General features: G+C 38.8%; 1 protein-coding gene across 2 annotated transcripts; it reads left to right on the forward strand.

The window, feature by feature from the left end:
* Positions 1–33: 33 nt before the first annotated feature.
* On the forward strand, positions 34–10,143 carry LOC145479773 (uncharacterized). 2 transcript variants are annotated; one of them, XM_081458220.1, is made up of 13 exons: positions 34–199; positions 851–904; positions 1,960–2,098; positions 2,560–2,634; positions 3,154–3,269; positions 3,864–4,016; positions 4,634–4,819; positions 5,221–5,276; positions 5,753–5,851; positions 6,180–6,253; positions 6,946–7,109; positions 7,593–7,679; positions 8,453–10,143. In XM_081458220.1, exons 1-13 carry the CDS (start codon positions 122–124, stop codon positions 8,537–8,539), a joined length of 1,368 nt encoding a protein of 455 aa, XP_081314346.1. In that variant the 5' UTR covers positions 34–121; the 3' UTR covers positions 8,540–10,143. The 2 variants fall into 2 exon arrangements, with proteins under 2 accessions (XP_081314346.1, XP_081314347.1); XM_081458221.1 differs by having other exon boundaries at positions 194–250.
* The last annotated feature ends 7,580 nt before the right edge of the window (positions 10,144–17,723 follow it).

Genomic DNA, 17,723 nt, shown 5'->3' on the forward strand with positions numbered 1-17,723 from the left:
CCGCTGACAGGGCACTCGTGTGAGCCTGCATAGTTGGTCTGTCTGACAATGCGCTTCCAAGTTGTCAGTTGTTACTTATGATTTATTTGATGTTTTTGAATGAAGCAAATGCAGTGAACTTATGGGAAACAAGCAAGCTTCTCAACAGGAACCGGTCAAAAGATCGCCACATAGCGAAAGCCTTTCGAGTTTATATGAGGTATAAAGAAAAGCCCATTGTCAGCTGTTATTCAGCTGCAGTACTACTTCTGTACGTAGACGTATTGATTGTTTTCCCTTTGCATAAGATAGGTTACTTTTCTAGTTTCTCTTTGAAACGAATGTTTACTCCCCTTCGAAAAATGTTGCTTTTATTTTCATTATTTAAAGTAGACAGTCTATTTGAGACTTTGTCTGTAATGGAAATCTGTGACTTGGGGACCAGATTATTGAGGTGGTGGTGGAGGGGAGGGGGGGGGGGGGGGAGGTTCTCCGTTGATCCCTATAAACTTTTTCTTTGTTGTTCCCTATCAATAAATTCCATTCCTAATATTTTTTGTCATTGAAAGTTAATAGAGGACTGGTATTCCTTGTTCCCTTAGGTTAATCCCTTGTTCTCTTGAAATAAATGATTGCATTCCAATCCAATATACTTGCCTGAGTACAGCCACCTTCTCTCCTCAACAGAAATTAGAGGGAGGGCATCTGTGTTTTACTGCTGATAATCCAATTCAAGGTCATGTGACTTTTTCCCAGAATGTGTGGAAAATGACTTGATTACTTCATCGATTGTGTATGGGTTCATGTAATATCCTCTTTATAGATGTTTGGTTTACTTAACTATACTTTATTTTTCCTTGTTTAATTTTAGGAGCTTGCTGAAGTTGCAGATGGAATATCCATTGTCAAAAAGGAAACGTTTCAGGTAGAAGGCAACTCCATATATCTTTTGAAAATATAAAAGTTAGTTTAATTACATGTTTAATGTTAATCCAGAGAGTAAAATATATTATGTACATAATATTTATACAATTGCCCAGTGTTGGAATGCTTAAATTATACAACACATGATGAACTGAAGCATATTGAAAAATTAAGTGGCCTTAAATTTGACATGACATAACCCTTGAGTGCTAGACCATTGTGTATTCTGTGCACCATTCTGTATGCTGAAAATGGGTATCTAGTAAGAACCTTCGTCTGCCATAAGCTTTTTCACTTAAACTATGGACATGTACACATTTTCTGAAAGGTCATAAAAGTGTCTCTTCTCTACAGTTAATTTCACTGAAGTTGACGTAATTTCAATTGATATCCATATGATATGTCACAGCAATGGGAGTTCAAGAGTCTGTCAAAAAACCTCCTACAAATCTCAGGTGCTGATGAATGTTGTTTCCAGTGTGCAGGCAGTTTCACTAAGTCTCTTGAAATTTTGATGTACTCAGTGCATCATACAGATTCCTGATTATGGGGGACAAAAATTTTGACATACTGAATACATCATATAAAGGCACCCAAGGAGTTAAAATACATGCACAAGTACCATACCTAGTTTTTGCTTTTTTTGGACATTGACTTTTATGTAGTCTGAAACTTTAAATGCACTACATACTTTTTCAAGCTTTTTATATAATTGATGAATAATTTATTAATAGGGTGTCATGAAACGTTTTCAGCGGGTCAAGGCAACTGGTTTTCATAGGCCAAAAGCAAAACATTTTGAACTAAACGTCTTTATAAGAAAACCTTTCCTCTAGATGGTCAAACCAGGCAGGCAAATTCATCCTCACAGCCAATCAATTTTCCTAACGCCTTGCCCTCATTGAAACCTGTGATTAATTTTGGATTGAGCTTGTCAAGTCCATTTAATGTTTTGACAGGCACTTCTTGACAGTCTGGTAGTGTTACTCTTAAAAGGTAGTAAATGAAAAGTTCTGATGGTAATCATTGTTAATCCACCAGACGTTTGTGTTTCAGAACTACTTTAGATCTCAAGTAGATGACTTTGATGAATTACTGTTCTCACATATTGCATCAAGTGGAGGAGGTAACAGGGATGCCATGGGACTGACACTGGATGGGTTTACAGATGGATTTGAAACGTTCCTGGACAAAGGTACAATCAATATATTAAATATATAAGTTACAAAGTAAACGTCTATCCAGTGCAAACAGTGTCCTACATGTACATTACAGGTAATTCTACTATTAACTTTATTTGAAATTGTAAGCTTTGACACGTTAAGTTATCCAGCATAATCCACATCCTTAAAGTACAGAAACATCCTGAATAAATTTCTTCTCATTGCATGCTGTAAAATATACACATAGCTAGCTTCCCACCATGTCTAAATTTATACTCACTGTGTACTGCATATAAACCAGCCTATAATAATAATTGTGGTTGTGTACTCAGTGGGTTAGTGATTACATGTACTTACTATAGCTGGGTATTTAGTGTTTGCAACTTTGACTTATTAGCATTCATTGTACACTAATTGTCTTGTAAGAGTCAGAGTAATCAATCTTTTGAAGGCTTACTCTTGATTTCTGGTTTTTGTCATTTCGTGTTCACAGGAGGAACAACCGCAGGAAAGTTAGAGCTATACTTCTCAATGTTCAGTGATGGTGAATCATCCATGTCCTTCACAGGTAAAAGCTTCAGCCAACAACAGCCTATAACCATATTGTGCAAGATTCCTGTCAGACTATTGCTCGTCAGTCTCTCTCAATGAAATATCATATGGTTTGTTTAGCTGCCAGGCTATAGATATGAATTTGGGATTTACCTATTTACATTGGATTCTCGAAACATTTTTATTGAACTTTGCATTTTTACTCCTTTTCCTTCACTTTATCATTCTTTGCAAAATTCTTGAAATACGATATGTTTTGAATCAAGATTTTACTGATAAGACAGCACATGCTCATCTACAATGCTGAAGTTAAGACTCTGACTATTGCAATAATTGTTTTTTTTGTTGAACAAAATAGAAGTACATGTATATTTAATGGATAATTATTATTTTTAAATATCAAAATCTTCAACAAGAGATTTTAAAATCCCAATTTTTAATTGATTTTAAAATCTCCTGTTGAAGATATTTTTGATATTTGGAAATACTGTATGGAAATACTATTAATAATGGTTCTGTTTTATTGCTGGACTAGATTTGGTTGAGATGTTCCAGATCTCCAGATCTTTAGCTTTGGCTGTCACTGACAGTGGCGTGCAGGGTCCTAAACCTGAAACAGAGACAATAGCAGATGTGTGGGCAAGGTCTATTGTGAGTTGAAAGTTATTGTACTTTGTCTGACATTTAAACCCGTGTATAACACTGACACAGCCCTTTTGAGAGGTCCAGGCTGTGATTTTCCCAATAGTGATATGATTACTTTAATTACATAGTGTCAAGCCTGGCTTGTAGCATTGTGATTGTTACTTATACATGTAGCTATTTTATCCCATACCATATAACTTAGAAGTGTGCACTCACTGCAGATAATGAGCTACATGTATTGAGCCTGCTGGGAGCTGGCCTGGTCATCTATCAAGCAATTGATTTATTAACGTGATCAGTACGTTGAGCTGCAAGATAGTCACAAAATTATAAAGATAAAAATATAAAAAAAAAAAACTTTGAAATTGGAAGTGTATTGTGAGTTCATGATAATTATACCCTTCGTATATGGTGAGGACTTTTGTATACAAATGAAAATAAGAAAGATCAAAGACATCTAATATTTGGATGGGGGAACTGAGGTTTTAATTAGAGATATTAACGATCCTCGCAGTGCAATCATTACAGGGAGGCGGGGGTATTATTGGAGAGTGTTTCTAATTCTCAGTTTCTTTGGTTTCAATAACATTCTTTGGTTAGATGGGTGATGACAGCACTTGTGTAGACTGTAACAGTTTCTGTGGCTGGGCAAAACAAAACTGTCCAAGAGTGTTTGATGGAATTCACAGCTGGGTGAGAAAGATATTGTTTCGTAGAGGACATCCACCAGACACCACCTCTTCTCACAGACAGGTACATAGTTGGTAATGACTCATGTGTGATGCAAGGTTCAGGAATTCTGCAGATATAAAATATAAAAATTCTGCAGCATTCGTTGGAATTAACTGCATTAGTTGGTCATCAGTTAACTGCCAATAAGTTATAATGATAGCGCAGATCATTTAATACTACAGCGACACAAGGTCTCTGTCATCCCCAAATAGTCTTATGTATGGCAGATTGAACACAGCAAATATATTACCGTTAACTATAATCTAGTACTGTGAAGAGAAATTTTGAAAACCTAAATAAAATGTAATGCAAACAGACATTTAAAATGTGCGGAGAACCCTGTAAATATTCAAAGTGGTTGCTCCCAAGGATTTGTTTTTGTTCTCAAAAAAACATTATTTGGTACTTACATGCAATACTGGTCATGGATCCTGATGTGTAATTAATTTGACAATGTGTGCATAATTTGAAGCCATTACCAGATGTAAACTGTTATATAGTGTCTGTATTTGTGGTTGTAATCTAAGTTAGCATGCACATCACCACATAAAACATAATATTTGCCTTTAAAAGTATTTACCTTACTGGCATCCTGATAATCACTTATGGTGCGTCATGTTTTCCCATGTTTGTTTTAGGGATTTCCTGTTATACCCTGTCTGTCAAATCCATTAGACAGTCAGTCCTTATTGAACACAGAAACCCTCTGGATTCTCTCTACAATTCTTCCGCCTTGTTTCCTTGTTAGTGTAGTTCAAACATCCAATTTAGGAGGTCCTCAGGCAACAACTACCGATGAAAGAAAAGCAAATCCACTGGAAAGAGTGAGTTAATGTTGTTCTGCGATGCTTCCATACAGTTAATATGGTAACGTTTGTCTGTGGTCTATGATTGTTATTATTATAATACGAATGTCATAGGTATGAATGTGACACACTTAACTCTTGGATGCACACGTAACTCATGTGGGACATGTTGTAGAACTTACAAATGGACCTCAACTAGAATGCCTTGTGAATTCACTATCAGCGGTTTTCAATTGAGTGTCAAAAGTAATCAGGCAACTATTTTGGTTTTGGTTTTACTATGGTTTGAGATTGCGGAGTAGTCTAATTCTTAAGTAATTGGTTTTATGCCACTCTAGCTTACACATGTGTCGAGCAATGAACCATCCCTTTAATCTTTAACTCGTTGCTGGTTAACTTTATTTTTTGATTTGTTGTAGTGTAAAGAATGGACGATGCTCTATGACAGTGTGCAGCATGGCCAGAGTTTAAACAGGTGTCATCGTTTATCATGTATTCCATGCTGACTGTATCTATTATCTCGAGTGTCATCTTCGCCTCTCCTAGGTTCTCGCTCATTGGGACAATCGAAAAAGCGGGCCCGGCGGTACTCCATCTTCTTTTTCTGTCCCAGACCCCACTCGTTTTTCTTTCACACACCCGCTCTTTCGATCGTCCTACTGAGCGATAACCTTCAGACATTTATGTTACAGTTACATTTATGTTTGCTGCCAGAAGGCTGAGTACAGTAGCACTAAGGGAATTTTCCACTAGCTGAACTCACTTTAAAATGGGTGACAAAATTACTGTGAACGGCACAATATAGTACAGTACATGTATGATCATGGTGTTTTTATCTCGTGAAACTAGGAGAAAAGCTATCTGATGCTGCTTTTGGATAGCAATGTAGAGCTAATTCAAGGACCAAGTAAAAGGATGATTTGTTATCAAATGCATTGATTGTGTTTGTAGGTTCAAACATCACTGCATGGCATACCGTGGACCTACTGTTACTCTGTTAAGGCTTGGAAAGGAAGGATTGCTCATTGTTGCTATTGATGTAGAGTGGAGGTTAGTACAAATCATATGTAGAGCCTAAATGAAATCCAACTGTATTTTTTGGTTATTCTGTGTATTTCTTCCCAGTCACATTTAGTTTCTTTCCAGCCTTTAACTCGGTTAACCCATCTTTCCAAGAAAGCTTGAAAATAAGATCTCTCTTGTTAAGTGTAGCGCAAAATATTCAAAATTTAATAGTTAATCAAATCATGATCAATATTATTGACACCGTGTAGTTTGAGCTTGAAAATCAGACAGATCTGTTGTCAGATGACAATAAACAAAAGAGCGACTAATCAAGCCAAACTCTAACTTGTTTGCTACTTGCTTTGTTATTCAGAGAGTCCACGTCTAGCTGGGGAAACTCTGATTGCATGGTCATCCAAGTACGACCCAAGTTTCAGGTGTTAAGAGGTGAGGACGAAACCATGTGAGCCGGGTTGTTCGACAGGTTGTGAACGCTAACCCAGGATTAAAAGTTAACCGAAGTATAAATTTTCCTGGTATAAAAATGTTTTTATTGCTTTAGGTTTTGTCTAATTTGAGATTATTCTAACTCAAAACAAAAGGCCATACAATATATACAGAAAACCTTACCGCAAAGTTGCAAAACTCAAATCAACTGAAGATTCTCGCTTATCCTGGGTTAGTTTAATCGGGCTTTGAACAACCCAACCTGGTTTTCATATGATCGCTATGATCGCTTTGAGCACGCCCAGAAAACATTGAGCGATCCTTACGACTATCAGTATCCAAATGATCACAGCGATCACTACAAAATAAGAAAATGCCCGAGAGAGCCTGGATCAAACAATGAGGCCGCACTACATTGTGGTGTATTTATCATTGCAAGGATGGCTACAATCGGTGGAGAGTGGTTTCCATTCAGGTAACAAGCCTTTGAGCCATTTAAAACAGGTTTCGTTATTTGTGAACAGAAATAATTTTTTTACTTTAAAGATCGAGTCTAAAGGAATCTCTAAGGCTAAAGCAGACAACAGAAGACTACATGTGCCATTTTTGTTCTTAAGAAAGAGTCTAGCCTGAGTGAAACAAATTGTTTTATCATAATCCCTTTGCCTTATTTACGTTGTTTTGTTCATTAGCTGGTCCAAACTTGATCTTTTTCAATGAGAGAGCCCGAGGTTTACCATCCGGTATCGTGTTGGGACAGACATCAAGGCCTTGTTGTACCCTGGACACTGGTTTATCATCCGCAAAACTTCATTATCAAACCGATTTAACACCCCAGACAATCAGCAAAATAGAGGTGAGAAAAAGCACTCATCCGTTCGAAAGCGAAAAACATGTTAAATAGTTTCAGTGGGAGAGGCCAAATACGGCGCAGGGGGGTGGGAGCGAACGTGCAATAGACTAACGGCACTGTGCACCCAATTAGGAAAAAAAACTGGGGAAGGGAGGGAGGGGAGGGAGTGTTATACCGAATTGAAGTCATGGTGCAGAAACCAAAATTGAAAACCAAGTGGTGTAGAAATTTTCTTTCCTTTCATTTTGGTCGGAAACAAGAAGGTAGTTGAACCCCTCTATTTCGAACTCTCATGATCAGGGGAAACGGAAAACAGTTCGAAATAGCGGATGTTCGAAAAATCCAGGGGAAGTGGTTCGAGTTCGAAATAATGAGGAATTCGAAATAAGTGAGTTAAAATTAACGGGGTCCAACAGTACATCAGTGGCAACCTTGAGAGTTTCCATTACTCCTTCGTCAAACCTTTTTTTCTGTATTTCTGGTCAGGTTTGGGGATGTGGAGGACAAGAATTAAAAGACAAACAACAGAAACAACAGCAGTGGGAGCAAAAACAGGCAGAAAAACTTCAAAAGGTTATTTCTTTACTTTTAGGTTGGATTAAGCTCATTCAGGAAGAGCGTGATTTTGGGTTGAAGTTTTCAGTGAGGTTTTCTGTTCATTTGTGCTCCAGTTCTGACGTCGACTAATTTGAAAACCCCTCAAAACTCTGGCAATTAAAACACTCGTAGACAAAAAAATTAAAACATTGATCACTAATCCCTGATTAACGCAAGAGAGGATCAGAAAGTAAGCAAGTTTTAAAACCTTAACCTTAGGTTATAACTATCAAGTTCTTTTTAGATCCCTCCCGATTTTCGGAAATCCCAGGATTGTTGTAAAGAAGGCTATCTAGCCTGCGAGCAGGCTCATGTTAGAGCACAAGCACGCGAGACAAAGCCACAAGTGTGAAATCGAGCGGCAAAGACGCGAGACGAGAAAGTGAACCTTCGCCAGACTCATTCCCGCCAGATCACTTTACTCTGCACTACTCGTGCGCGCGATTCAAAGGTGAGCCTGCTCGCAGGCTAAAGGCTATCCTGTGATGAGGATTTTGCTCACATGGACAACCATAGCGGCTTTATACCCTCCACGAAAACATCCACGCAACACGCGTGGAAACAGTCGTGAAAAAACTGGGTACCATGTCTAAAAATAGCTTGAGTGGGTGGCCTTAAAAATACGGCTCATATGAGAGATTAGCTCTTTCACCTTTATCCTCCCTTGATTACCGTTAAACGGCTTATAACCAATCCAGCCCTGTACTGTTTAGTTATCTCATAACAAAAGTACGTGACTTTTTGTCCAGGTTAAACGGCCAGGAAGATGGGACGAGAACCCAGACAAAGCAATCTTGGAAATGGCTGGAGTCACAACTGATCACAGTCAGCGATAACAAAATAAGGTCAAAGAATTGTAATAATATATCATGTTGCCAGTAGCTCGCCAAGTGTCGCTAAACCAGAATTTACTTCCCATAGAAAACAAAAGAAGAATTGACTTGTCAACTGATCGTCCTTCCGCGGAAGGTGAAATTGAGATTGCGTGTTTGTGAGCTATCTTTCTTCAAAGTATCGCTTACCATTCTGTGACAACTAAATTTGCAATTGGTTTCTAGGGAGGTTTTGAGAATTTCTTTCAATTTATAGCGTGAAACGCTCTGGAACTCTTTTGTTCCGGTAAAAAGCAGTTTGTTTTCCTTTAAGAGGCCAAATAATGTTTATTTTATTATCATCTTACTATTTTTCAACAATTATTCGCCGAAGGCGAGGTGAACATTGGTAAATATTCACCAATGTTCACCGAGCCTGAGGCGAATAATTGTTTTAGTATAATTTTCAGAGGTGAAACACAGAATAACAACTAAAACAGACTGTTCGTTTGCATACACGCATGCAGCCGTAGTTTTAATAATAAGCTCACACGTAAGCTTACATCGATTGTGAATCCATTTACAAATCAAGTTCGGCAATAAAACAAACAAGCGAAACACTACGAAAAATAAATTCATCCCGTACCTTTGTTTTATCGTTGTTGACCTCATTCAGAGCTGTCATCATCGTCTAAAAATGAGTAGCTTTAGTTTGAAGAAAAATAAATTTCGGTCAATCGATCTGACCTGCTGGCGATCAACGTAACCACTGCGTGTGCGATTCTTAAATTCCTTGAATACGAGTTATTGAAAGGATTTTTGGTCCAAGGGCGACAGCAGTCATTTTGAAAATTCTCCATCCTTCCAAATATCCTTGTCTCAAGTTCTGCTACCACATGTGGACTTGGAGTGATGTTGGAGTGATGTCTTTCGAATAAATGAAAATTTGATTCAGCAACTGTCCGCCATGTTTACTTGCCGAGATGGCAAAGGTGGCGAGCTTAGTAGCCAGGCCTCGAAAATGGTATATTCACCGCTCCAGCGTCATATAAGGAATCGCTCGACCAATCAGATTGCTGGAAACTCTTTGTTCAGCTCTGAAATTATACTAAATTATAATATAAATATTTGAAATGAAAATTATAAGCTTGTACAAAACAAAAAAAGTCTCATTTATTTAACCTTTAAAATATACAGGTAATTTAGCTAATGTTCACTCTAAGGTTAAGCATATTTATAATACAGTGAAGTAGCAATTAACGATTGAGGTTCATAATAAAGCTTGTGGTTTTCCGTGTATCAGTGGTAGCCATGGGAACACACCTCATGAGGTTATTTGCTGCGGCTACATAAACATTGAAGTTCTTAGAATTTACTGAAACAGATAGGAATATTTTTGGAGAATATCTGTAAAATAGAATTTACTTCCCAGAGGAAACTAATTTATTCGTTTGTACCTCCAAATGGTCGCTGTCAATAACCTCAGAATATAAATTCATAGTGTTTTCTAGTTAATTATTTGTATAAATATTCAGGATCCACCTAAGTACGGATCAAAATACGCGACAAATATATTGTAAGGTATGTAAATTACATTCGGTAAATAAATAATATATATTTTTGCATAACGCGTTATGTGTCCACACGTTATTTTGTAACTGCTTTAGTATCTTCTGCTTTTTCTTTCTTTCTTTCTTTCTTTTTTTTTTTTTTTGTCTCTTTCTTTCCTTATTTCTTGACAATAACCTTACCTAATAATGTTAAATCTTTATTGACGCCGCACTTACACTAATAACAGAAGAAGTATATTCATTATAAGTTCATTGAAGAAAATAACAAAGAAAGTAATTTGTTAATTGGAGCGTAGAGGCTAAACGAACCGCAATGTTCCAAAAACGTCCTTCACAAGTTCTTTCTCTCTTTTTTCTTCCTTTCTTTGTTTCATCCTTTAATGAAATTAACCGTCACTGACACTAAGTTCTGTGGCACACGAAATGAACTTTTACGACCGCCTTACAATGACCCGATATGTTTATGTACACAGCTGAAAGGTCAAGTATGGACTTCACTTGGTTACTTTCTTTGCTTTACTCAGTTGTGGTCTGTTTCTCTTCGTTATTCGTCGTATATGTTGCCGGAAGTTCTGACTCTGAAACGAGTAGATGAAAGGGTTCATGCTGGAGTGTGTAACAGCCAATAACGCCAAAGCTGATTGCAACACTTCGTGGCGCCCGAGCCTTGAATCAAATGACAAAAGCAACTCCACCACAAACCACGGAAGCCAACAAATATTGAAAAGCAATATAACGCTGCCCAGGATCTTTGTTAAGCGATGTCGTGATTTTAGAAGCACTTGGCTTGTTGCAGGGCTTGTACAAGGGTTACCAATCCAGAGATGAACAAAAATTTTTCCGAAGAAATACATTGTGATGCACATCGGGATGAAATACATGGCTGCGAAAAGGATTATTCTGTAAGATACCGGTAACTCGTCTTGAGGCAAAGTCTCCCAGCAGATCAACTTATCGTCCTTGAAATCGTAGATTTCAATAAAATACATGCTTGATCCGAAGAATACGAGAGATAAGATCCATGTGGCTGGAAGGATGAATTTCAGTTTGCCTTTCGTTAATGTTCCTCGCCGTATCACTGGCTTTACAATGGACAGGTAACGATCGAATGCTAAAACTGCCATAGTGTAGATGGAAATGGACGCGCTGAAAAACGTGATTCCATTCAATCTTCCACAGAAAACAGTGTTATTGTTTTTCCCTGAGACGAGAAACCAAACTTCTAAAACTATGTGTATCACACCAGAAACACCAACTATTAGATCACCTACTGCCATGTTTACTATCAAAATGGACGTAAAGTTTTGGAGGTACTTAGTTTTGAGCACGACCGCGCACACAAACAAATTCCCCACAATGTTGGCAAAGAAAATGATGGCATAGCCAACACAAAGAATTATTTCTTCAGCCAGAGACATCGCCATGATAAAAAGTTCAGTTTTACGACCAAAAATTGTGAGATACTCGGCCGCAACCTTCCTTAAATACTAGGGGTATTGGCACTGTACTCAGTGAGTGGCCTTCGACATAAAGCGGACCGCGACGTTGAACGTCACTCTGACGTGCTAACTTAAGATTTTGTTCACTCTGAAAGTGAATTTAACGGATAAAGCATATATTAGACCATAATCCGCCAAGTCGCACACAATATAGCCACCCGGTTTAGTTATTTTTGACCTTGGTACGAGAAGTTATGGCCACTTATGACGTTACGTTATTTGCCTAGTATTTTGTTTTCGATCCAGCTTTTATTTTGAGGTGACTACAAGTACGTATTTACTTTCATTGTTTCGGCAAATTGCCCTCTTTTTAAGTTACGGTCACGGCTGAATTATCAGTGTTGTTTTTCAACTGAATGCAATTAAACTTTGCCCAGCTGCTGATATTGATCCTTAATTTTGTGAATAAGACTCTCACGCTTAAGACTTGTAAGCCATTCAATGTTGATTTGCTGTGAAGCTGAAAACAGAATACGTGACCAATGGTTTACATTATTTTGAAAGCCTGTGAGGTTCTTCTTAGTTTGAAAATACTCAGTTTTCTGACAGCCTTTACGCCAGGGTGATCCGTGTCTAACATCTAGTCAAAGTCGATATATTTAAAAGTATCGGAAACCCATTCGCTGTGCATTATATAAAAGACTATCTGGGGAGCAGGGATGGCACAGTGGTGAGAGCGCTCGCCTCCCACCAGTGTGGCCCAGGTTCGATTCCGGCCAGGTGCCATATGTGGGTTGAGTTCGTTGTTGGTTCTCGCCTTGCTCTGAGTGTTTTTCTCTGGGTTCTCCGGTTTTCCTCCCTCCACAAAAACCAACATCTCGATCACTGAAAATTCCAATTCGACCAGGATAGAGGCCCCGCGTAAGAACCAATTGAGGCTGACGTGGCCTCCTCTGGGAATATTGTAGTTTACAAATTTTTATTTACTTTATTTCGGGCCGAGCCAACATATTCTTAATTTTTGAAAACCAGAAATTTTCTAAACCAGAAAATGTTTATTTTTTTTTTCAATTTACGAGCCGAGTGATATTTCTTCAAAAAATTCCGAACCACTTCATGCTAGGTAACTATTGATTCTTGCAAAAAAATAAAGTTGCCAGCTAAATTTCAGCCTTGCGGGGCCGGCATATTCTTAGCCTGTTCGCAAAATGTTTGCCTTTTTCAACCTCAAAGTCTTCCAAAAGGTTCGTATACTTGAACGACTTCAGTTAAGTGTATTGAACTGTCTCGCACTACCTGACATCGTCAGTGCAGCATGTAAGAGGAACCAAATCACTTGTACATTTAATCGTGCCTTGCATATTCAATTAAGCTAAGACCTGTTAAAGATCTTCTAAAAAATAAAACAGGCAGGTTTCCATGACAAAAGAACAGCAAATACACCATCAATTTCACTGGTCAAATGACGTATTAGAGTAGAATAATCGACCATCTTCAGTTGTGAATAAATTACGTACTTAAGTTACATTTGAATTTATATATAAAAACCAAGAAACCATATGAGGAAGTAGCAGATCCCATTAAAATAGTGCTCAATACACATATAGTGTAGAGCTGAGTATATGAGTAATAACGAAGAGGCAAGATTTGCTGTTACTCCGAGTTTCGTGCTTACGCACTCATCAGACAGTATTTAATGATAAGCATTCCTATCAACTAGATATATATACACGGTATTAAACAATAGGCTAATTGCTGGACTAGTTGCATTACAATAAGTGATAGTTATACTGGAAAAACAATAGGTGTGAAGACAGAAATTACGGGGACGAGTATAAACTGCGTGGGTGCAGTACAATATAAAGAAAGTGTCAAGCGTTCTTCAAGTAGAATTTGTTCTCGTGCCGGCATTTAGAAATAAGTTCTGATCTTTTGTTTAGTAGATTGTCGTTGCTATGTTTGATAATCATTAGTTTTTCTGTGAGGCAGAGGTCGCATCGTTTGGAAATGTTGTTGTAGGGTCTTGCACGGCTAATAATTGACCATTTGATGTTGAAGTCTTGTTTTTTGTCGTGTAGTTGCCAGATGTATTTAGAAAGCTCGGTGCTGTTGATGTGTTTTCTGTGCTTAAATGTGGATTTGTGCTGCGAGAATCTCTGTTTGAATGTTCCTTCTGTCAGTCCAATGTAGTTCTTGGTTGTGTTGTTAGTTGTAACTTGTGCGTTGTAGATTACACTGGAAGTCAGGCATTTGTTGTCTAGCGGGCATTGGTCTTTTTTGCGGCAGTTGCATTGCTCTCCGGTGGTTGCGTTGGCGTTGTTGTCGGCGTTTGTTATTTTCATGTTGTGTTTGTTGATTACTGTTTTCATGTTGTCCATGCAACTGTAGCTGACTTTGACGTTGTTTTTGTTGAAGAGGCTGTGGTATTTATGTTGGTTCGGAAAGTGCTTAGATATGAGCTTCAGGAATGTTCTACCGATGTTTGTCTTTACGTTTTTACTAAATGGAGGGTTGTACCATATAATGTTTCTTTGTCTGTTGCGTCGGGGGCGTGTTGGTTGATTGTCTTCGTTGTAAATTAGTGTTTCAGAGTATCCGCTGGCTTTCAAAGCAGTTTCGTAGATTGGTTTGGCCTTGTTGAATTCGTGTTCGTTGCATGAGTTGGCGGAAATACGGCGATTGATGGATGCTGGAAGTTGCTTTATTATGTTAGGTGGGTGGTTAGACTTTGTGTTGATGTACTGCGGTTCGTCGTTAGGCTTTCTGTAGGGGCAGTAGGTCCCTTTTGTAAGATCGAAGGTGACGTCCAGGTAGTTAACAATTTTCATGTTAGTCTGTATGGTAATGTTGAGTCCATATGTCTTGAAGCGTCTTGTTATGTCCTTCCTTGTACGGTCTGCTTGAGGTCCAGAGATGTTTTTGAAGATGGCAAGTCCGTCGTCTCTGTAAAGCCCGATGTTGTCTATCCCGTATGTGTTACACAGGTCGTCGAGAATGAATAAGCCTACGAGCTCGCATACTTCGGCTCCGTCGAAGCTGCCCATAGTAACGTCAAAAGAACTGTTGTTTTTCTTGATCCAGGCGGTGTTACTGTCAAAGAGAAGGGATTTTCTTGAATGCATAATAATATCGATGTCGCGGTCCGTAATGGAAGTGAATTGTTTGGCGAAGTTGATTGCGTCTGTAAGAAGTTTCTCAGTAATGGAAGGGTAGAAGTTCTCAATGTCAAATACGGCGAAGGTATGTTGATCTTTGTGTTGTATAGAGGAGAACCAGTTGATGACGGATGATGAGTTTTTCCATTGGTTAAGGCCAGTCTTCTGTCTCACAGTCGTGTTAATGTTCGCGAGGATTTCTTTACTGATACGTCCAATCTCACTTTTTGCAGGGTTAATGAGTCTACATGTAGGTTTGTTCTGGAAGTTGTCTTTATGGTCTTTGAGTGTTATAAAAGCCTGTCGCTCAGCCATGCGTTCCGCGCGGTCGTCAATGTTCAGATTAGTAGCAATGACTTGAGCTTCTTTGTTAATAGCAGTAATCGTATTAGAATTTGCTTTGCTTTTTGACCTAAACAACTTTGAAACTGACGTGTACGAAATGATCAAGAACATTGAATTCAGGCAAATACGAGATGACTTCCAAGACCATCTACAACAAGACATTAGGAAAATAAACAACTCCACAAAAACATTCATACCTGCTGACAAAACAACCAACTACTACGAAGTAGACAAAGCTTCGCACGACAAGCTTCTCAAGGACAATATCACATCGACGTACAAGAAAGCAAATTCTAATACGATTACTGCTATTAACAAAGAAGCTCAAGTCATTGCTACTAATCTGAACATTGACGACCGCGCGGAACGCATGGCTGAGCGACAGGCTTTTATAACACTCAAAGACCATAAAGACAACTTCCAGAACAAACCTACATGTAGACTCATTAACCCTGCAAAAAGTGAGATTGGACGTATCAGTAAAGAAATCCTCGCGAACATTAACACGACTGTGAGACAGAAGACTGGCCTTAACCAATGGAAAAACTCATCATCCGTCATCAACTGGTTCTCCTCTATACAACACAAAGATCAACATACCTTCGCCGTATTTGACATTGAGAACTTCTACCCTTCCATTACTGAGAAACTTCTTACAGACGCAATCAACTTCGCCAAACAATTCACTTCCATTACGGACCGCGACATCGATATTATTATGCATTCAAGAAAATCCCTTCTCTTTGACAGTAACACCGCCTGGATCAAGAAAAACAACAGTTCTTTTGACGTTACTATGGGCAGCTTCGACGGAGCCGAAGTATGCGAGCTCGTAGGCTTATTCATTCTCGACGACCTGTGTAACACATACGGGATAGACAACATCGGGCTTTACAGAGACGACGGACTTGCCATCTTCAAAAACATCTCTGGACCTCAAGCAGACCGTACAAGGAAGGACATAACAAGACGCTTCAAGACATATGGACTCAACATTACCATACAGACTAACATGAAAATTGTTAACTACCTGGACGTCACCTTCGATCTTACAAAAGGGACCTACTGCCCCTACAGAAAGCCTAACGACGAACCGCAGTACATCAACACAAAGTCTAACCACCCACCTAACATAATAAAGCAACTTCCAGCATCCATCAATCGCCGTATTTCCGCCAACTCATGCAACGAACACGAATTCAACAAGGCCAAACCAATCTACGAAACTGCTTTGAAAGCCAGCGGATACTCTGAAACACTAATTTACAACGAAGACAATCAACCAACACGCCCCCGACGCAACAGACAAAGAAACATTATATGGTACAACCCTCCATTTAGTAAAAACGTAAAGACAAACATCGGTAGAACATTCCTGAAGCTCATATCTAAGCACTTTCCGAACCAACATAAATACCACAGCCTCTTCAACAAAAACAACGTCAAAGTCAGCTACAGTTGCATGGACAACATGAAAACAGTAATCAACAAACACAACATGAAAATAACAAACGCCGACAACAACGCCAACGCAACCACCGGAGAGCAATGCAACTGCCGCAAAAAAGACCAATGCCCGCTAGACAACAAATGCCTGACTTCCAGTGTAATCTACAACGCACAAGTTACAACTAACAACACAACCAAGAACTACATTGGACTGACAGAAGGAACATTCAAACAGAGATTCTCGCAGCACAAATCCACATTTAAGCACAGAAAACACATCAACAGCACCGAGCTTTCTAAATACATCTGGCAACTACACGACAAAAAACAAGACTTCAACATCAAATGGTCAATTATTAGCCGTGCAAGACCCTACAACAACATTTCCAAACGATGCGACCTCTGCCTCACAGAAAAACTAATGATTATCAAACATAGCAACGACAATCTACTAAACAAAAGATCAGAACTTATTTCTAAATGCCGGCACGAGAACAAATTCTACTTGAAGAACGCTTGACACTTTCTTTATATTGTACTGCACCCACGCAGTTTATACTCGTCCCCGTAATTTCTGTCTTCACACCTATTGTTTTTCCAGTATAACTATCACTTATTGTAATGCAACTAGTCCAGCAATTAGCCTATTGTTTAATACCGTGTATATATATCTAGTTGATAGGAATGCTTATCATTAAATACTGTCTGATGAGTGCGTAAGCACGAAACTCGGAGTAACAGCAAATCTTGCCTCTTCGTTATTACTCATATAAAAACCAAGAAAACGATAGAGACCAGGATAGAGGCTCCGCATGGAAACCAACTGAGGCTGACGAAGCTTCCTCTGGATATAAAGAGTTCAAAACACTGCCGCACGCCTTATCACTGGAACCAAGCAATACGACCACATCAAACCTGCCCTTCGAGAATTACACTGGCTACCTGTTGAATCACAGATTACATTCAAACTTCTGCTCATCACTTTTAAGATTATCCATGGACTTTGCCCAGCCTACTTGTCGCCCCTCCTACAACAATACCACCCGCAACGGAGCTTACGCTCATCCTCTAAACTTCTTTTCACTGTCCCTACTGTGAACTCTGTGACATACGGTGAACGTGCCTTTTCTTTCTCCGCACCTATATTATGGAACAGTCTACCGGATTCTGTTAAAAATACAACATCTCTTTCGTCTTTTAAATCTGCCCTCAAAACATTCTTGTTTCGGAAATCCTACTTCTGATTTAT

Source organism: Orbicella franksi, chromosome 2 (genome assembly GCF_964199315.1).
Source record: "Orbicella franksi chromosome 2, jaOrbFran1.1, whole genome shotgun sequence".
In the NCBI taxonomy this organism is placed as follows: domain Eukaryota; kingdom Metazoa; phylum Cnidaria; class Anthozoa; order Scleractinia; family Merulinidae; genus Orbicella; species Orbicella franksi.